This window comes from Sorex araneus, chromosome 1 (genome assembly GCF_027595985.1).
Source record: "Sorex araneus isolate mSorAra2 chromosome 1, mSorAra2.pri, whole genome shotgun sequence".
Classification (NCBI taxonomy): Eukaryota; Metazoa; Chordata; class Mammalia; order Eulipotyphla; family Soricidae; genus Sorex; species Sorex araneus.
The window spans coordinates 67,179,223-67,201,354 of record NC_073302.1 but is presented as its reverse complement, the minus strand read 5'-3'; the positions used below and the strand labels follow the sequence as shown (position 1 = coordinate 67,201,354).

At 39.5% G+C, this 22,132-nt stretch overlaps 1 protein-coding gene across 2 annotated transcripts in view; it reads left to right on the top strand.

The window, feature by feature from the left end:
- JAK2 (Janus kinase 2) overlaps positions 1 to 22,132 on the top strand; it is a 182,961-nt gene that overhangs the window by 87,122 nt on the left and 73,707 nt on the right. For both annotated transcript variants that reach the window (XM_004600138.2, XM_055138515.1), the window contains 2 exons: positions 5,052 to 5,169; positions 21,496 to 21,641. In XM_004600138.2, the coding sequence (XP_004600195.1) occupies positions 5,052 to 5,169; positions 21,496 to 21,641 (264 nt within the window). The remainder of the gene's footprint in view (positions 1 to 5,051; positions 5,170 to 21,495; positions 21,642 to 22,132) is intronic.

Sequence of the window (22,132 nt, the reverse complement as noted above, 5' to 3'; positions counted from 1 at the left end):
CTGGGTGTTTACTCCCAGGACAGAAAAAAAATTATTCAAAGGGACATATTCATTGCTGCAATCAGTACAGTAACTAAGATTTGAAATCAACTTCCACGTCCAACAACAGACCAGTGGATTGTGAAGACACACTATAAAATATCTATATATGTATATATAAAATATACATATGCACACATATATATGCATACAGTGAAATACTATGAAACTAAGGAATGGTGAAATCATGGAATTTGCTGTTACATGAATAGAACTGGAAGATACCGTGTTAAATGAAATAAGCTAGCAGCTGGATTGATAGTACAGCAGGTGGGGCACTTGCCTTGCATGTGGCTAACCAGGTTTGATTGCCAGCATCCCATATGGATCCCTGTGCATTGCAGGATGTGGCTCTCAAACAAAACAGAACAAAAAATAGAAAAAAGTAAGCCAGCAGAAGAATATGTGGTATTTACAGTAACTGGATGATAAAATGCAGTGGTTGAAATGGGGATGCCAGATCACCCTTTGCCCCAGTGTATAGGGAGGATAAAGAAAGAAATAAAGTGAAGAGGAATGGGAGATGAGATAGATGAGAAACAATAGGGGCAGAGATTAAGAGGATTCAGGTACATTGGTGGTATTAAGGAACAATAGAACTTTATATCCAAATGACAGAGTCAACAACACTGAAATCATGAGAATCAAACTTTAATAACCAAACTTAAAAGGTGATAGTCTGGGACTGGGGACAGGGGTAGGGGTAGGAGAGGGAATATGGAAACACAGGTGGAGGGAAGTTGACAATGGTGGTGGATTGGTGATGGAATGTTGTATGTTGGAAACCCAGCTATGAATAACTATAACTCACAGTGATTTAATAAAGTAAAATTTGGGGGCGGGGAGGAAATTCTCCAACCAAATAGTAGCAAACAGGTATAAAACCTGGTAGCAAAATAGTAGAACAAAGTTTAAATACTACTTGTAAGTGGATTTAAATAACCATGATTTACATTGACAATGTATGTTACGACAGTTTGTACAAAAAAGATTAAATACCATGTCTGCTCACATTCCCTGACCTAGTAATTGATTTTTAACCAGAACAATTCTTCAGAAAAGAATAGACTTATCAAAAAATCTTGCTGGTACAACTGAATATTCACATGCAATTACTTTTGACTACTACTCATAATTTTAAAGTGAATCATAGACCCAAATCTATTAGTTTAAACTATAACTTTTAGAAGGAATTTTAGGAGTAAGTCTTGTAACTTTACATTAGCCTGTGATTTCTTCAATATAACACCAGAAGCCTAAGTCCAAAAGAAAAGTATATTTATTAGAAACCATAAAAATGTTTGTGCTTTGGGATTCCTGGGCAATGACCAGGTTAGTCATTTCAAACCTAAAGAACTGAATTTTGGTAAGCCATATGGGAGACCTACCTTTAAACCACACATGTGTTTGACACTAGAAGACAAAGGGAAATTTTGATTACATTGACTGTTAAAGAAATCAGATCAGAGGGGCTGGAGCGATAGCACAGCGGGTAGGGCGTTTGCCTTGCACGAGGCCGACCTGGGTTTGATTCCCAGCATCCCATATGGTCTCCCGAGCACTGCCAGGAGTAATTCCTGAGTGCAGAGCCAGGAGTAATTCCTGTGCATAGCCGGGTGTGACCCAAAAAAAGCGAAAAAAAAAATCAGATCAGAAACATAAATTTCTATCTGGAGTGTGCTATGTAGGTACTACTCACACAAAGGGCTTGTGTCAGTTTACCATTACTGTGGATCCTTGGGCAAACCAAGTGGATATTGCGACCACAATACTACAGCTTACTACCTAACTCTTGAATGAAATACTGGAATGAATTTTGGAATGCTTATGCATTGATTTTTGGAAATGTAAAATAATGTGGCAACCACTTTGGAAAAACATTTTAGATATTCTTCAGAAAGATAAAAGTTGCCATATGATCAGATAATTCTATGCAAAGATATATGCATAGAAATGAAACTTAATCTGACCAAAAGAAATTGCATGTGATTGTTCATGCCAGCATTATTCATCATAATAGAAAAGATGGAAATAACAAAAGTCCATCAATAAGCAAACTGTAATGTCCTTGTAATGAATATTAACTGAACAATAAAAAGAAATGAAAGACTGATGAATGTTATTACACACATGAATGATCCTTGAAAGCATAGTAGATAGAAAAGGCCACATTTCTAATATGATTCTATTTGTATAAAATGTCTAGAGCAATCAAATTTATACAAATAGATGGATGGAAACAGGGATAAGGAGTGGATAGGCATGACTTGACTATAGCAAATAGGAAGTTTGTTTGAGGGAAAAATGTTATGGGGATGTTTATACAATGTTGTGAATATACTAAGTCATTGAATTCAACTTCTTAAATGGGTGAAGATAACGATATGTGAATTACATCTCAAAGCTATAAATGAAACATCAATGTTTCTTTTATTTTTGAAGTACATGTTCTTTATTTTGAAGATAAATGAATTGCATTTTATTTTTTAAATTTTAGTTTTTCTAAATAGAGTCACCATGAGATACATAGTTACAAAGCTGTTCATGATCAGGTTTCAGTCATACAGTGATCCAATACCTATCCCATCCAACAGTGTCCATTTCCTACCACGAATGACCCCAGTTTCCCTTTCACCACTGCCCCCCCTAGCCTGCCTCTATGGCTTTATAATAGGTACTTTCCTTCTCTCTCTCTCTCTTCCTCTCTCTCTCTCTCTCTCTCTCTCTCTCTCTCTCTCTTTCTCTCTGTCTCTCTCTCCTGAGCACTATGTTCTGCAGCACATACTGATAGGTTATTGCATTGGTTCCTTTAACTACTTTCAGCAAGCAGTTCCTATCCAGACTCATCATTTCCCACTATCTTTGCAATAATGGTCCCTTCTCTATCCCAATTGCCTCCTCCCCTATCACTTGAGGTAGGCTCCCAACTGTAGACTAATCCTCCTTGTCATTGTTTCTACTGTTAAAGGACATTTTAAACTCCACTTATTAAAAGAGCAATCATTTTTCACATCAAATTGGCATTTTTAGACTTTGCTAATGTTTCCGAGTTAACACTATATCCTGTTAATAAAAACTCACAGCTCCGGCCTCTCTCTCTCTCTCTCTCTCTCTCTCTCTCTCTCTCTCTTTCTCTCTCTCCCTCTCTCCCTCTCTCCCTCTCTCCCTCTCTCCCTCTCTCCTCCCTCTCTCCCTCTCTCCCTCTCTCCTCCCTCTCTCCCTCTCTCCCTCTCTCCTCCCTCTCTCCCTCTCTCCCTCTCTCCCTCTCTCTCCCTCTCTCTCCCTCCCTCTCCCTCCCTCTCCCTCTCTCCCCTTTTTGCTCATGGCGCAATACATTGACATCACCAAAGGCACCAAAAGATCTTACAGGAAGAACATTGAGGCAACATTATTCTCTTGTATCTGCAGGCCAGTAATCTAGGCCTCCAGAAAGAAGATACAAAACCAAAACCAAAGCCTTCCTTGGGCTGAAAAGCACTCAGATTTACATACCAAAGACTGGGCTAGGCTGCCACATGAAATCTACATTACAAACTAGGCAGCACCTGAAATCTACATCCCAAAGACTAGGCTGGGCCAGAGCCTGGAATGTACAATGTAACAATTCAACCTTAAAATTCAATAACAATAGCAGAACACCTATTCTCTAGGACAGGTACTCTTTCAGCAGGACCCATCAATGATGAAATCCCATGGTTGTGTTTCTCTTCTCCTTGTCCAACAAACATATGAATTTTGTATGGGCATAGCAAGAGATACACTAAACTTTTAGAATTGCTCTCCTGTGGTCATCTCAATCTCAGACTACAGTGCCTAGGCCAGATTAGTCTTTCCTATCCCTAGCAGGGTCCTAGTCTCGTCATTACTTTAAGATCATGACAGCACTTGTCCATGATCAGACTCTTAACTTATAGTTAAGAATGAGGCACTTTGGCCAGGCCCATCTCAATGCCAGGATAGCACATAACTTACCGCTTGCCCCGGGTCCATCTCGTCCCCCGTTGGGACCCTGCCTTTTAGAGAGCTAGGAACTGAGGACAACCAAGGCTACAGTCAAGAAATCAGATGCCCGGGAATTAATAATATTCAAAGCCAATTAATTCCCAATTGCAAAGGCATATTAATAAATGTCTTTCTTTGTCCATACAAAAAGGACTTGCTCTGAATAAACTATGCAAAGGACTCAAGGAGAAGAGAAAAACATTATTTACAAGTCAACAGAACACTAAGAAAGAAGCTACAAATAAACACAGAGGAATGGGAGCACTGTGACAGGAGTAACCCAATAAACCTAAACTACCTGAAGCTATGTAATCCTACAGGCCAACATCCAGAGAGACTTAAAAGCAAGCTCTCAGAAGAGAGTGATGCAGAGAGTCTCTTGCCCGCACACCTGGCTGTCTTCCCCGGGGCCCCTCAGAGGGGATGGGCTCCAGCTTCCCTCCACACCCCAAGCAGAGCTCCCGGTGGCCAAAGACCACCAGAACCTAACTACAGCCATGCTCGAGGCCCCTCTCCACACATTCGGACAGGCCTCATTATCCTGTAGCCTACTTCTCCCTCTGGGAGAAACTGGCAAGCTCTGTTTCCTGCCCACATGGGACAGCCTTGCAAGCTTCCCATGGTGTATTCATATGCTAAATCCAGTAACAAGCTGGATCTCATTCCCCTGACCCTGAAGAGCCCCCAGTGCAATATTGTTAGGAGGGCAGAATCTAGATAGACTTCTAAGATCTCAGGGAAAGGACGAAATGAGATGTTACTGAGCCCGCCTGCGAAATCGGTGATTAACGGGATTTCGTGATTCGTGATTGAATTTATATTCCTGTATTTTTGTTGTTGTTGTTATATATTACTGTCATGGGTTTTTTGTTTTAATCAGATTTTTATTAAACCCACTAGCTCTGTGTTATGGGATGTATCTTTCAATAAACCAAAAGTAAGTGTTTATAAATAGTATGTTCTTACTTAAACTATTTGTCAGTTGATTGAATGTTTTAAATGTTTCGTAGATTCTACTTTCCTTACTGGTATTGTAATGGCAGCAACAGAACCTATCGGCATGGAATATCTCGAGGTGCTGAAGCTCCTCTTCTTGATGACTTTGTCATGTCTTACCTTTTTGCTCAGGTATGATAGCTTACTTGTACAAGTGTTATGTGATAAATATCTTGATGTGTAGTATATCTCTTATTATTGTTTTTTTTTTTTTTGAGAAGTGGGGGTTGGACCTGTTATTTTTTTTTTCCTGAAAAGTTTTAGACTCAAATAATGAGTATTAAATGTAAAGAAAGGCAGTAACTAAATAAGGTAAGCTGTGATAGTTTGTATAGCTCGTAATAGGAGGGTGCCTAGATGTTGGTAGTATAAATGTTTCGATCATTTATTAATACTGTGATGTTAATATTCTAGAATATTTGAACTGTCGTGTGTTTAAAAAAATCTTATTAAGACACTGGGATTTACAAAGTTGTTCATAATAGAGTTGTTTCAGACATACAGAATTTCAACACCAGGTCTTATAGCCAATATCACCTCCCTTCCACCACTGTCCGTAGAGTCCCTATCACCCCTAGCCTCCCCCTTTAGCAGGAATATAGCAAATTTATTTCCTATTTCTTACTCCGATAACATTTAAAAAATGGCAGATAGAATTATCAGAAAATAAATCAGTAAAAATCAATTTGTGATTGAATACTAACTTTCTTAAGTTAGTATTAGTAGAAGACAACCATATGTACCACTGATAAGTGTCATACTCAGTACCACATGTTGGGAAGTTTCTTCTTTGCTTTCAAGAGGCTCTTTTAATGCTTCTTGTAAAACTGTTTTCAAAACTAAGAGTTCTCTAAGCTTTTGCCTGTCCATGGAGCTTTGTATTGTTCCTTCAACTTGAGTGATAATCTAGCTGGATAGAGCATTCTTGGTGAGGGGTTCATGTCATTGCATTTTTATACTATATCCTTCTTTGACATGTTTGGCACAAGATCAAGAGTTTGAGCCTGATTTCTTATTATAACTAAGTGAACTAGATTTTGCATGTCTGAGGTAGGATTATTATTTATCTTTTACTTGCATATACCCTTTCTGCTCTTTATTTTCTTGATCTATTTTATTAGTAATACGAATAACTTAAAGGCTAACGTAGGGGTTAGATATTCTCAGTACATAGTCTGAAAGTAACAAAGCCCTAGATTAAGGTGTAATGTATTATAAACGTGGTGTTGTTAATAGCAACACGTATGTAGAAATGTGTCAGGCTACAGAGGCTTATTTAAAAATCATTTAACGTGTATTCTAAGATTTGATATATTTTAATCTAAGCAGTCATGATGGATTTTCTTCTTTAGAAGAAATTTTCTTCTAAGAAAATTGTGGGGTGAAGTACATCAAACTCATTAGCTTCTAGTCTTTAAAAGCTTATTTAAAAAGCTTTTTCATATTTACTATCCTCAAGGACATCAACTTGAGGCCGCAGATGTCCCAGGTGCTGCCCAGAGGCACAGCAGGTGCATGTTTGTCAGTGTGTAGATCGTTACAACATGCCAGTCGACCAAAAGCTTACATTTGGTAGACTGGGAACACCTGTAAAGGTGATTAGAGGCCACCCCGAGAGCCTCCGTCCCTCTCAGAGAGCCCAGCAAGCTACCACACAGCAGAGCCTGGCAAGCTACCTGTGGTGTATTTGATATGCCAAAAACAGTAATGATGGCCCTCATTCCCCTGATCTTGAAAGAGCCCCCAATATGCCATTGGGCTACACTAGTACGCGACAGGGATGAATGGAGACATTACTGGCGCCTGCTCGAGCAAATTGAGTAACAACAGGATGATTGTAATACAGTGACAGTGATCCTTTCATATTCTTTTGGCTCATAGAGTCTCATTTGATAGAACTGCTGTATGAATTATGGGGTTTTCTTTGTATGTAAGTTCCTTTTTTTGGTCTCCCTCCCCCACTTTATTTAAAAATCATGATTGACAAAGTTTTTCATAATGATTTGTTATAGACATTCAATATGCCAACACCAGTTCTATCACCACTGTCACACCTTCACTCCAACCATTTTCCCAACCACCCATCAGGCCTACCCCCCATAGCTGGCCCACAATAATTTATTTTATATTGTTGTTATAACTAAGAGGCTAATAGGATGACCAAAAAATTTTTCAGTAAAGTAAAATTTGTGAAAATTGTTGTATCTCACTAAGGGAAACATTAAGTCCCTGTCTGAGAGTTTACTGAGCTGTTGTTCAAAATTAAGCCTTCTGTGTTAATGTTTGTTAGTCGAGATTAGTTGGCTTCTATGTTACATTTTCATCCAATCTGTTGCTTCTGCTGAGATGTTAGTATTGTAGAGTTTGGAGATATCGCTTCAGAAAATCCAGAATATTTAATCGGGCAATCTGGCAGACAGCATGGTGATAGCTGTTGGGCTGTGAGTGAGGCTGCTGTAGCTTTGGTAGAGAGGGGAAACTGGTTTTCCCTTCTCCCGAGATTGTCCTAGAGGTCTCAGCCAGGACCAGATATCCAAGAAATTTTTGCAGCTATTTGATTTCTTTCGAATTCATGAGTCTCTGGAACAAGGCCGGTAGATAAGCTTACATGGTGGTGGCAGTGGGACATGGGTGTGGCTGCTGGGACTTCAGGAAGTATTGGGAGGTGGGAGGATGTTTCCCACCCTGACTCCAAGAAGGCGTGGAGTTTTCAGCCAAAAATATCCTGTGTACCTGAAATCTTCTGCAGGTGAGCATCTCGTGGAACTCAGTGCTGAGGTAGTGGAGTCTGGACGGAGGCTTGATGGTGGCTGTTGGGGTTGAGGGCAGGCTGCCAGGGTTTGGTAGGGTGGAAACTTAGCTCACCCCAATCCCAACGTCATCCTTGAGGTCTCTGCTGGAACCCGGTATCTGGAAGATTTTTTTGTGGCTTGTTGATAGGTCTTTTTTGATCATGTTGATTTCAGTATCTTTGGATTTTGTCATTTTGAGTATAATGTGTCTTGGAGTTTTCCTATTAGGTCTATTTTCTCTGGGACCCTTTTGGTCTTTTTGATCTTGGTACTTGTAATCCTCAACGCCTCAATCCTCAATCATCTTATTGATGTTTTTTTAAAATTAATTTTTATTAAAAACACCATGATTCACAAAGTTGTTCATTATATTGTTGTCTCAAGCATTTACTGTTCCAACACCACTAGTGTGACACTTCCCCTCCACCAATATCTCATTTCTGTCCCAACCCCAACCTGCCCCCTTAGGCACATAACAAATGTACTTGATATTGCTTATTCCAACAAATCTTTAAGAAATGGTAAATAGAATGATCAGAAAATAAATCAGTAAGTGTCAGTTTGTGATTACTGTATGATTTTGACCTATGTACATAAGAAAATTAAAACCATTTAATACAATATAATAAAATGCCTATTTATTGATGATTTTTAAACTTTGTTTCTTCATCATGTTTCCCTTCCTGTTCTTCAGGGACTTCAATGATTACTGTATTGTTCCTCTTGAACTCATTCCATAGTTCTTTGGTATGCTCTTTCTTTTTAGACTGTTACCCACTTTCTGTGGTTTTCCAGAGGTTTCTTCCTTCTCTTTGAACTCCCTGATCTTTGCTCAGCTGCTGTCATTTTGCTATTCAGGGCTTCTATTGATTTTTTTTTAATATCACCTATCATATATCTGTCATTTCTGATTGTAGTAGCTTTTTCATTTCTACTCTTATACTTTCTTGTGCCTTGCTAATGATCTGTGCTATCAGTTTTTGAGTTCATTGATGATCCTTAACATTCATGGTGTTACTAAAGACATTGTGAGTAATATTTTTCCATCTGCTACTGGAAAAATATTACTTTTGAGGGGCATAAAAATAATCGTTTATTATAAAATGCACGAAGTAAGACAAACATGTTTACCATTAAATATGAAGCAGAATACATTCTAATGTGCAGCCATGACCTCCATCAATTTCCAGGACATTCTTCATCTATCTAATTGAATTTTCACATCTCTTAAGGAGTTACTTCCCATTCCCCTCACCTCTTCATCTCTGACAGCTGCTCTGCTATCTGTGTCTATGAATTGACTTTTTCAGGTTTAATTTAAAAGTAATTACACAGTGCTTACTGTTATGTGATTGGTGTTTTTATATTATATAAAATCTTTTCAAGGTTCATTCTTTTTTTAGCATATGTCAGAATTTCTTTTCTAAATTTGGCTTTTAAATATGTGTTCTCTCTCAAACACTTATTTCTCTTTATCTTTCTTCACATCTCTCTAAATTTCTTTATAAAAAACTATTTTGTTTTGCTTTCAAAAAATGTTTTTATAACTCTTTTTATAAGGACTTCCCTAACAGTGCTAGAAGTTGGGGTCTTGTGTTGTGGGCCTGATACTTCAGTGTTGGGGACTTGCAGTAGGTGCTCAAGGGGTCATGCAGTGTTAGAGATTGAACATAGGACATTCCACATTCAAAGCTTGTACTCGATACTTTTGCACTTTCTTCCAGCTTCTGAATTGTCAGTCTAAATAATATTCCACTGCTAAAAGCTACAATGTTGTTTACCCATTTATCTGTTTGTGGATACTTGGCTTGTTTCTATCTTTTAGTTTTTATGAATTATTACGGTGGAATGGAGTGATAACACAGTGGGTACAGTATTTGCCGTGCACGTGGCCAACCCGGGTTCAATTCCTCTGTCCTCGGAGAGCCTGGCAAGCTACCGAGAGTATCTCGCCAACACGGCAGAGCCTGGCAAGCTACCCGTGGCACATTCGATATGCCCAAAACAGTAGCAAGTCTTACAATGGAGATGGTGCTGGTGCCCGCTCGAGCAAATCGATGAACAACAGGACAACAGTGCTACAGTGATATAGTGCTATTGCTGCAAGTGAATAAGGTGCATAGGTATCTTCTGTAAGTTCTAATTTCAGCTTTCAGAAGTAGAATTATTAGATGATCTAGTGATGACATTTTTTATTTTGTTGAGGAATTGCTATTATGTTTAACAACTGCAGTGTTTTTAGGTACTGTGATTTCCAAAACTGTCAGTAATAAATTTCAGGCATATACTGTTCCAACACCAGTCTTACCACCAGTGTCAGTATCCCCCCACCAGTGTTTCTAATTTTCTTCCCACAATTCAGCCCATACCTTCACTGTCATGTTATCACAGTCATCCCGTTGTTTAAACAGTCATCAATTTACTCGAGTTGGCACCAGTAATGTCTCTATTACACTCGAGCAGGCACCAGTAACATCTCTATTACACTCAGCCCTGAGATTTTAGCAGCCTCTCCTTACTTGTCATTCCCAACGATTGGAGGCTTTCAGGGTCAGGGGAATGAAACCTATTGTTACTGTTTTTGGCATATCGAATACGCCACGGGTAGCTTGCCAGGCTCTGCTATGCGGACAGGATACTCTTGGTAGCTTGCTGGGCTCTCCGAGAGGTATGTATATATTTGTTACTGTATTTTGGATATGAATATGCCACAGGGAGCTTGCCAGGCTCTCCCGTGAGGGTAATAGATTCAGTAGCTTGTCAGGTTCTCCAAGAGGGAGAATTAGGCTATTAGATGTCTTCTGGGAGCTTGGTTTTATAGTCTCTGGATGTTAGCCATTGATGGGATTACACAGCACTGGGGGCAGTTTCTGGGTGTGACTGCCTAGCTACTAGAAAATGGGGGATCTGGGTGGAAGAGGCCCAGTCCCGATCCGAGCAGCCTTGGAGATCTTGGCCTTGGGTCCCGCACACCTGGGTTCCTCTGCTGGTTCCTTCATGTGTGAGGCTCATCTGAATGTGTGGAGAGTGGCCTTGAGCACGTTAAAGTATATTCCTTCCCATACCTTAATAGGTACAATTTAAAGTTTAATTGTTGTAGTTCAAATCTTATGCTTACTGTAGCATAGGCTTTAGCGATTTAGATATATACAAATAGCTCACTTTAACACTACCAATGTGTCCAAGGCCTCTGACCCTTGACCCCATTACCAGACCTTCACATCCTTATCAACACATACTTAATGTGTTTTGGTCAAAATCGATAGATGTGAACTGATACTTCATTCTGGTTTTGATTTGCATTTCCTTAGTTATTAGTCATATTAAGCTTCTTTTCATGTGCTGCTTGGATGTTTGGCTATTTTTGTACGTTCTTTGGGGGTAATTTCTGTTCAAGTACTTTGTTCATTTTTAAGTCAGATTGTGCTTTTCAGTTTGTGTTATTAGAATTATTTATGAATTGTGGGCATTTACCCATGATCAGCTTTACAATTTGTAATTATTATCTTATTCCACTACTTTCTTTTACACTTTTTTAAAATTCTGTGATACACAGAAATTTTCAGTTTTGAAGTAATTCAATTTTTCTAGTTTCCTCTTGTTGCCTGTGATTTTGATGTCCTGTACAAGAAATATCACCAAATTGAATATCATGAAGTATTCACTCTTATAATTTCTTTTAAGTATTTTATAATTTTACTTTTTTCTTTCTGATTAATTCAGATTTTATTTTTTTGCAGCAGCGTTTGTTTAAAAGACTGTTTTTCATAATACTCTTGCCAGTGGTATCACCACAATTGCAAGATTATGTTGCAGACATTTTAAAATTACTGAAAGATAGTTCAACCACAAAGCCTTCAGGTACAAAGTATGTGCTGTAAAGATTTAGAAAATTAAATAAAATCAAAAGTGAGGTGCCACTTTCAAATTCTGGGCTTTTATAGAAGATTATTTTTATATAATCAAATTTGGCCACTCAGCAAAATAATAGCTGTTACCTCCACTAATTCATATATATTCATCAAAATAATGAATATTTTTCCTTATTTTTATGACCAAATACAGGTACAGATATTATTTCAAGTGATACCTATATTTTTTAGCAAAGAAACTCCTTTTTTGTAGTTAATTATAATTAAATGAAATGTTTATTTGTGTATATTTTAATGTTTAAAGAAAGCTGCTTTAAAATATACTTTGTATTGGGACTCTTTTTCACTTGCATCTCTTTGTTGGTATCTTGATGATTATATTCTTATTTTTTATTTTATTTTAAAATTTATTTATTTATTTATTTATTTTATTGAATCACCATGTGGAAAGTTACAAAGCTTTCAGGCTTAAGTCTCAGTTACATAATGCTCGAACACCCATCCTTCACCAGTGCATATATTCCACCACCAAGAACCATGGTAAACCTCCCCCCAGACTCCCGACCCCCAGCCCCCCACCCCACCTGTGTAGCTGATAAATTTCACTGTACTTTCTCTTTACTTTGATTACATACAAACAAAAAACTCACTATTATTGTTTGGAGTTTCCCCCCAGAGTCGGACCTGCTGGAAAGGAAGCATTTGATAATTTGTTTTCCATTGCTAAGAATGAAGAGATATGAGGTGGTGTGGCCACAGTAGCGGCCGTGAGGTTCTAGATTTCTGTATTTTAGTATTTTAGTGGCTAAGTTTATATTCCACATATGAGTGCAATCTTTCTGTGTCTCTTTCTTTCTGACTCATTTCACTCAACATGAAACTTTCCATGTTGATCCACTTATATGCAAATTTTATGACTTCATGCTTTCTAACTTCTGCATAGTATTCCATTGTGTAGATGTACCAAAGTGTTTTTTTGCCAGTCATCTGTTCTCGGGCATTCGGTTTTTTTTCCAGATTCTGGCTATTGTAAACTGTGCTGCGATGAACATACAGGTGCAGATGTCATTTTGACTATACTTATTTGCTTCTCTGGGGTATATTCCCAGGAGTGGTATTGCTGGATCAAATGGGAGCTTGAATTTCTAATTTTTTGAGAAGCGACCATATTGTTTTCCAAAAGGGCTGAACCAGTTGGCATTCCCACCAGCAGTGTAGAAGGGTCCCTTTCTCCCCACATCCTCTCCAACAGCGGTTGCTTTTGTTCTTTTGGATGTGTACTATTCTCTGTGGTGTGAGGTGGTGTTTCATAGTTTTTTTGATCTGCATCTCCCTGATGATTAGTGATGCAGAGCATTTTTTCATGTGATTTTTGGCTATTCGTATCTCTTCCTTAGAAAAGTTTCTGTTCATTTATTCAGCCCATTCTCTGATGGGGTTGGATGTTTTCTTCTTGTAGAGTTCAACCATTGCTTTATATACCCTTGATATCAACCCCTTATCAGATGGGTATTGGGTGAATATCCTTTCCCATTCTGTAGATTGCCTTTGTATTTTGGTCACTGTGTCTTTTGCGGTGCAGAAGCTTCTGAGTTTAATATAGTCCCTTTTGTTTATCTCTGTTTCCACTTGGTTGGTCAGTTGTGTGTCATCTTTGAAGATACCTGTAGCTTCAATATCATGGAGGGTTTGTTTCAAGGTATCTTTTGGTCTCTTCCTTGATTTCCTTTTTGATCCACTTGTTGTTCAACAGGGAGTTGTTTAATTTCCAGGTGTTCGATTTGGTGCTCCGTGTCTGTGTGTGCTTAGCTTCTATTTTCAGTGCATCATGGTCCGAGAAGATGGTTGATACAATTTCTATCAGCAGAAAGTTGGGTTTAGTTTCCGAATCCATTTTGCTACTCTTTGTCTCTTGATTGGTGCATTTAGCCCATTGACATTGAGAGAGATTATTGTCATGGGATTATGTGCCATCTTTCTATAGGGTTTGTTGTTCTTGTTAGGGTTTTTCTTTGTCTTACAGCAGCCCCTTTTGACCTCCTTTTAGGTTTGGTTTTGAGTCTATGAAGTTCCTGAGTTGTTGTTTATCTGAGAAATAGTGTATGGTTCCTTTGAGTTTAAGTGAGAGTTTAGCCGGATAGAGTAATCTTGGTGAGATGTTCATTTTGTTGAGCTTTTTCACTATATCCTATCATTGTCTTCGGGCTTGGAGGGTTTTCTCTGATAGGCCTGCTGTAAATCTAAGGGGTGATCCTTTGTATGTGATTTCCTTCTTTGACCTTGCTGCTTGCTGTATTGTGTCTCTATCTGCGGCATCCATCATTGTGACTATGATATGCCTTGGAGTTTTTTTGTTGGGATCCCTTTTAGTTGGCACCCTTTGGGCTCCTTGGATCTGAATGCCCGCATTCTCCAGCTCTGGGAATTTCTTAGCAATGATGTCTTTAACTGTGTTTTTTTTTTTTTTTCATTGGGATTAGTTCCCTGTGCTTCTGGTACTCCCATGATTCTTATGTTGTTCCTTTTGAGGTCATCCCATAGGACTCTGATTTGCCCTAGAGCCATTTTGAGGTCTTTTGCCATTATTTGTTGTTGTTTGTAAGCTTTGTGCAGCTCATCTTCAAGCTCACTGATTCTGTCTTCTGCTGCAGTCATTCTATTGTTGAGGGTAACTACTGAGCTTTTTATTTTATCTACCGATTCCTTTAATTGTGTGACTTCTTTTCGTAGCTTTGAAATTTCTGCTCTCAATTCTTTCTGTATTTTCTTGGTAGTCCGTTCCAAGGTTGTATTCATATCCTCCCTTAATTTATTGATTGTTCGTTCCATGGTTGTGTTCATATCCTCCCTTAGTTTATTGGTTGTCCGTTCCATGGTTGAGTTCCTTGACCATCTTCATAATTTCTTCTCTGAATTCTTTATCTGAGACAAGGTTGTATTTGTGGGTGACCTCTATTGAGGTTTCTGGAATCTCTTCGTTTTCTCTCTGTGGTGTGTTTTTCGATGTTTCTTCATGTTGTTATGGAATAATAGAGGTGAAACCTCCCGCTTCTATATCACTATTCCTCTTGTTCCAGGAGGGGATTCTAGGTGAGCTAAATCGATAATGGTAATCTTTTCCCCCTTCAAGAATAGTTCCTTACATTACAGCGATCTTCCTAGTTTATGTAGGGCTTCTAGTCAAGGCATGAGGCTATGATCTGTTTATGAGGGCTTTGTGTACTATAATATACTTCTTATATTGTGTACTAAGGGCTTTGTGTAATATAATATACTTCTTATATTCCTGATACTTTTTCTGGAATTAGGATGTGTTAATAGCTTATTGGTGTATAGTGATTGAAATGGCCAGCTTATTCTTCGAGTAAATAGGTCATAGAGATTTGTGACCTAACCGAGGCCACGTTAGCGGCCGCTGCTCCGAAAACAGGCCACGCCCCCTTTGAGGCCACGCCCCCTAATGTAGAGGACACTCCCCCACCAGCCAATGGGCTGGGCCCCAGGATTATCTGGGGAGGGGAGTGGTTGGCTAGAACAGCGCGCAGAGGCAGGCGGCTGGAAGACAGGGACCCCCGCCCTGGCAGTCCCCCAGGTGGCTGGGCAGAGCTGGCGTGAGAGTTCTTTCAGAGGGGTGGGAAGAAGAGAGCGCGATCTGGAGTCGAAGTTACCTGGCGAAGGGGAGTGGTTGGCTAGAACAGCGCGCAGAGAGGCAGGCGGCTGGAGGACAGGGACCCCTGCCCTGGCAGTCCCCTATTCTTATTTTTTAAATACATATTTTGCCTTTTGGGCATGACTTCCCCAGAATATCTTCATGAAGAAGAATTATTATTTTCTGGTTCTATGTAGTTTACAGAACAAAAGTAAACCATCAATTTTATATACTCTATACTAAACATAATAAGTTGTTTGCATATTTTTCAGGATATGTTGAAATAAGTATTTGAAATTGAGCAAAACGTATTCTAATCCCTTTTTCTAAATTAAAAAAAATAAAGCAAAATTGACATACCACATTTTGTTTGTTTCAGGTATGTAATATGATTGAGTAGTTACATGCATTGCAAAGTAACCTCCACAGTAAATTTGATTTTCACGTCATATATATGTATCTGTTATACATTGTCACATCTTCACCGAACACCATCAATATAACCAAGAACCTTTACCTCCACTGTCCTTATGTCACCCTAGACTGCATTTTCTTTTCTTCATTATCCTTACTGCTTGGTAATTTCAGTTCCTTAAGCAAAAGCTAGGGACTTTTGACATTCAACAGAGAAGCAGCCAGGCATTCTGGTGAGCAATGCGGCCAGACAATGCTCCGGACCCGAACCGGGGCCAGCAACACCGGGGATCTGGACGGAGGAGGTGCAGCCACCACACCTTCTCCAGATGGAGCCCTGGTGACACTGAGCAGCAACTAACACGGCTCCAGGATGCGGGACTAAGACACATCTGACCTTTTCTAAAAACTGAAAACATACAATCTTTTAATGGAAAACTAATTATCAAATGCTTCCTTAGTAGGGCTGTCTTTTTTGGGGGGAAACTCTCACAACAATAGTGAGTTTTGTGTTGAAATATGGAACATAATCAAGGTGAAGAGAAAATGAAGTGAAATTCATCAGTTATACAGTTAGGGGTGGGGGCGGGGGTATACTGGGGATTTTGGTGGTGGAATATGGGCACTGGTGAAGGGATGGTGTTTGAATATTGTGTAACTGAGACATAAACCTGAGAACTTTGTAACTTTCCACATGGTGATAAAATAAAAATTAAAAAAAAAAGCTAGGGACTTTTACTTATTTGGTATTATCTTTTCTCTTGTTTCTCTGTCTACCATGGATAAGTGGGATAATTTGTTCTTTTCCCTCAGACTTAATTCACTTAACATGATACCTTCCAACTTGATCCAAATTGCAGCAAACTGCAAGATTTCATCTTTTTTATGACTGCATGATATTCCATTATAGTTGTATATAACTCAATTTCTTTGTCCGTTCATCTCTTGTTGAACATTTGATTTATTCCCATATCCTGGCGATTATACCTAGTGCTACAGTGGACATGTAAAAGAGTAAAAGGCAGCAGGGGACATGGATGGGGTCGGGGTGGCAGGAGGGGTACTGGGAACATTGGTGGTGGAGAATGGGAACTGGTTGAGGGATGGGTACTCGATCATTGTATGACTGAAATGTAATCACGGAAGTTTGTAAGTCTGTAACTGTAACTGACCATGATTTATTAAATACACACACACAAAGAAGTTAAAATAATTTAATTTTTAAAAATAGTTATTATTGGGGCTGGAGCGATAGCACAGCGGGTAGGGCGTTTGCCTTGCACACGGCCGACCCGGATTCGAATCCCAGCATCCCATATGGTCCCCTGAGCACTGCCAGGGGTAATTCCTGAGTGCATGAGCCAGGAATGACCCCTGTGCATTGCCGGGTGTGATCCAAAAAGCCAAAAAAAAATAGTTATTATTTTTGTGTTCCTAGGTTTGATACCATAAAGTGGAAGTTTTGGATCTCATGGAAACTCATAATTTTTTTCTTTTTTTTATTCTGTGGAAAAAATACATGGAAAATCTCTTAAATTGGGAAAAAATATAACGCAGTAGATTTAACTGGAAAATTCTCTTAAGCTGAGTGACAATTATCCTACTAAAGTTTCTTGACAGATGCAATTTTCCTATCTGACTTACTATCACCCTTTACTGTGTTTACTCAGAAGATAACAGGTCTAACTCAGAACACATTTTTAGATGCAAAAATTTAAATGTTCACCTAATCCTTCCATAACCTGATCCAAAGAGTTTTGGGTTTTTTTTTAATTCAATTCTGAATGTTAATTTTATTATTTTATTATCATTTTTCCCCCTTTTGTAGATGCACTGTGAGATACAGTTACAAAGCTTTCAGGTTTGCACTTCAGTCATACAATCATCAATCACGCATCCCGTCACCAGTGCACATTTTCCACCACCAAAATCCCCAGTATGTTCCCTGCCCCACCCCCGTTCTAACCCTTCTCCTGCCTGTGTGGCAAACAATTTCCCCCATACTTTCTCTCTACTTTGATTACATTCGATATTTCCACACCAATCTCACCACCATTCAAACCTGCCGAAAGGGCAATGCTAGATGATTTGTTTTGTATTGCTTGTTATAGATAGAATATAATGTCCAGGAAATTCTGTGTTGTTCTCTTCCAGGAGCTTTAGTTTATAGTCTGTGGGTCTTGGCCTTTGATGAGATTACATGGCGCCAGGGACAGTTTGTGGGTATGACTGCTAAGCAACTGGAAAACTGGGGAACTGGGGGGAGGAGGCCCAGTCCCGATCCAAGCAGGCTTGGAGATCTCTGTCACAGGTTCCTGCATACCTGGGTTTTTCTGCTGGTCCGCTCTTTGGTGAGGTTCACCCTGTCTTGGGTGAGGCTTGTCCCCTCTTGGGTAAGGCTTGTCCCCTCTTGGGTGAGGCTTGTCTGAGCTTGTGGAGAGTGGCCTTGAGCATGACGGTGTTTGGGTTCTAGAGGTTTTCGACTGCCAGGGTTCTGCTCGGGGCAGGGAGGGAAACTCAGCCCACCCCCCTCTGAGGTGCCCCAGTGAAGACACCCTGGCACAAGGTCAGGACATTCTACGGTGCTCTCTTCCTGGAACTTTAGTTTATAGTCTGGGTCTGGCCGTTGATGAGAAACTCATAATTTTTTGTGTGAAGTCTCTGTATCATAGAAACTAAAATAGCAACTTCTTAAAAGTGTCTTCTTATACCTCATTTTCTTTATTTCTTTTCTTCCTTCCTTCCTTCTTTCTTTCTTTCTTTCTTTCTTTCTTTCTTTCTTTCTTTCTTTCTTTCTTTCTTTCTTTCTTTCTTTCTTTCTTTCTTTCTCTCTCTCTCTCTCTTTCTTTCTTTCTTTCTTTCTTTCTTTCTTTCTTTCTTTCTTTCTTTCTTTCTTTCTTTCTTTCTTTCTTTCTTTCTTTCTTTCTTTCTTTCTGTAGGAGTACTGCTATTTGTTCAGCCACTGATTAAGCTGATTGAATTGGGCAGGAACTCCATGTGCTTTTTTTTTTTTTTAATTGTATCACCTGAGATAGAGTTACAAAGCTTTCGTATTTGAGATTCAGCCATACAATGATGGAACACACATTCTCCCACCAGTGCACATTTTCCACCACCCACTTTCCAGTCCTCATCCTGCCTCTGTGGCAGACAATTTCCCCAATACTCTCTCTAATTTTGGGCATCATATTTTGCTTGAAATTTACACCACCATTCAAGCCTAGCTGCCAGGGGTAGACACTAGATAATTTATTTTCCATTGCTCATTTTGAGCATCATGAGAGCTCGCATGGCCGTGATTGTAAATGTAAATTTCTAGATGGTAAATGATTGGGTTCCATACACATCTCTGTATGGCACTAATATATTTTGGGATTCAATTGGGAGTCTCTGGGCCAGAACTGTTGGTGTGCTAAGATGGAGCTCAGAGGCAAATTGTGGGCATGACAGCCAGTCTGCTGCGTGGGCGGGTATCCAGGAAGGGACAGCCCGGGTCCTCTGCTGCCATGTGATCTGGATATTTAGTTCTAGAACCTGCATACCTGGGCCTTGCTTCTGAAAGTACTTGTTCACTGCGATTCCATCTGGAGTAAGCAGGGAGACTGCACCTGCTCCATCTGGGGTGCCCCACTGAAATTGGCCGGTATGGGGCCCGGAGAGATCTCCGGTGCTGTGGTGTCTTTCGGGACTCACTGCTGTGTCTCTGGACCACGGCTATTGGTGCGCTAAGATGGTGCCCAGAGGCAAATCGTGGGCTTGGCAGCCAGTCTGCTGGGTGGGCAGGAACCCGGGGTGGGACAGCTTGGGTCCTCTGTCACCATACAGCCTGGAGATTCAGTCCTGGAACCTGCATACCTGGGCCTTGCTTGTGGAAGCTCTTGGTCACCAAGATTCCATCTGGAGTAGGTGGGAAGAACTGAGCCCTGAAGAAATGAGCCCTGAAGAAATGGGCTCAGTATGGAGCCCAGAGAGATCTTCAGTGCTATGGTGTCTTCCAGGACTTGCTGCTGTATCTCTGGGTCAGGGCTGTTGGTGCGCTAAGATCCACATTCCAAAATTTTCAGCACATTACATCTTGGTGAGGTCCATCCTGAGATGGTGGAATCAGGCTGGGGGTATGGTGGCGATTTTGGATTGTGGAAGCAAGTGGCTGCCAGGGGCTCTACTTGGGTGGGTACAGATCAGCTCAACTCCCTCCAATTTACCCCGGTCTGTTCAGCCATGCATGGGTCCAAGCTTTTCTGTGGCTTTTGATCTCTTTTGAGATTTATTTAGGGGTCTCTGAAGCAAGGCCTGCAGTAGAGTTTACAGGGTGGCACTGGAGTCGGTTCATGGGGGTGACTACCAGTGTTTCCATGTGTAATGGGAAGTGGGGGGAGGTAGCCCACCCCAACTCTGAGAAAGCCTGGAGATTTCAATCACAGAACTCGCATACCCGATTTTTCTGCAGATTATATCTTAGTGAGGTCTGCATTGAGACGGTGGAGTTTGGCTGGAGATATGGTGGTGATATTGGACTTGGAAGCAAGCGGCTGCTGGGGCTCTGCTTGGCTGGGCCACCAGGCCAACCTGCCCCCCTCCAGTTTACCCCAGTCTGTCCAGCCATGTGCGGGTCCGAGATTAACTGTGGCTTTGGATCTCTTTTGAGATATATATCTGGGTCTCTGAAGTAAGGCAAATAAATGAGTTTATATAGCTAAGCTGGAGGTAGTTTGTGGGTGTTAGCTCCCACATACTTAACTTTTGGCCATTTAGTTTCATGGTAAATTGATCCCAAGCTGCTGGGGGGCTGGCCATAGGCAGCGGCAATTTTGGGGTATCTGGAAGTCTGAAAGCACCATTAGGCTGCTGATGCACTTGCCCCGCAGGTACAGGTTGATCTGCTGGCGGCACTATACCCCCATATACCTCATTTTCTTATAAGTTTTACATCATTGTAGTGATAAAGAAACTGTTATTTTTAGAAAATGGTTCTCGACTATATAGAATCATTTTTGATTGCTTGCCGTTTAATGTAATGTATTTTTCTAAGTTTTAATTCATGTTGTTCTTCACCCTTGTGAATGGTCTGCCAAACCAGACTTGTTTGTGTCTCAGATCCTATTTTCTGCTTAATTTTTGTGCATTCCTTTCCCCTTTATGCTATTTTGTGTTTTTCAAATATCTCCTACATGAAAATTTTAATTTTCATGAACCCTCCCCTGATTATCCAAGTTAGATATTATATCAGTTTTCTTAAAGTTTCTACTTATATGTTGTGTAACACTGCCTATAAGGTAGCTGACGTAAATTTTTTGTTTACATGTTTAACCTACCTGTTCATTTTTTAGCTAGATTTTGGTTTTTAGCCAATCTTGTATTTGTGCTTAATGTAGTCCTTAGTTTAATTCTTTAGACATATTTGACTAAATTTACTGGTGCCTGCTCGAGCAAATCTATGAACAACAGGACAACAGGTCTTAGCAGCTCTTAGCAATGTACTTAGCAATCTTTAATACCTACTTGGCTTTTATATAGAAGTGTAATTTGAAGATATAGGCAGTGAAATATGCGAGTGAAATATATATTCTGTAATTTGTAATCATTTGCAGGAGAATTTTTACTAAAATTTTATGGTAAGATAGTTGAAAATTATTTGAGGTGCATATGTTTTCAAGTTTATTTTAGATTAAAATATGATAAATAAATTATGATAGTGAAACTTATGAGATATATATATTTTTTTCTTAAGTGGCGGCATGACTTTGTGCATGGATGGATAAAAGTCCCTGTGACTCATGAAACACAGGAAGAATGTCTTGGGATGGCAGTTTTGGATATGATGAGAATAGCCAAAGAAAAGGATCAAACACCACTGGATGTCTATAACTCTATCAGGTAATTCCTCTATGCAAAGTCATATATACAAATGTGAGCAGTTAGTTTTATATATTTATTTATATTTTATGTTTGCCCTACTTTTGATTTTATTTTTATCACAAGTCATTTGAATAACTATCTTCCTGTGTGACTCAACCTTGTGATATAAAATTAATATTTTTCATTTAAATTTTGTTTCAGTTTTATTGATATAGTTGACATCTGTCACTGTAAATTTAACGTGCATAGACTAGTGAGTTGACTTAAAATATGTTTTGTAATGCTTAATACAATAAATTTGGTTGTTATTCATAAAAAAGAGAGCAAGTCTTTTTTGTAGTAAAACTCTTAGAATTTATTTATTTATTTATTTAAAACTTTTTATTAAATCATCATGTGGAAAGTTACAAAGTTCTCAGGTTTATGTCTCAGTTATACAATATTCAAACACCCATCCCTTCACCAGTGCCCATATTCCACCACCAAAAACCCCAGTATACCCCCCGCCC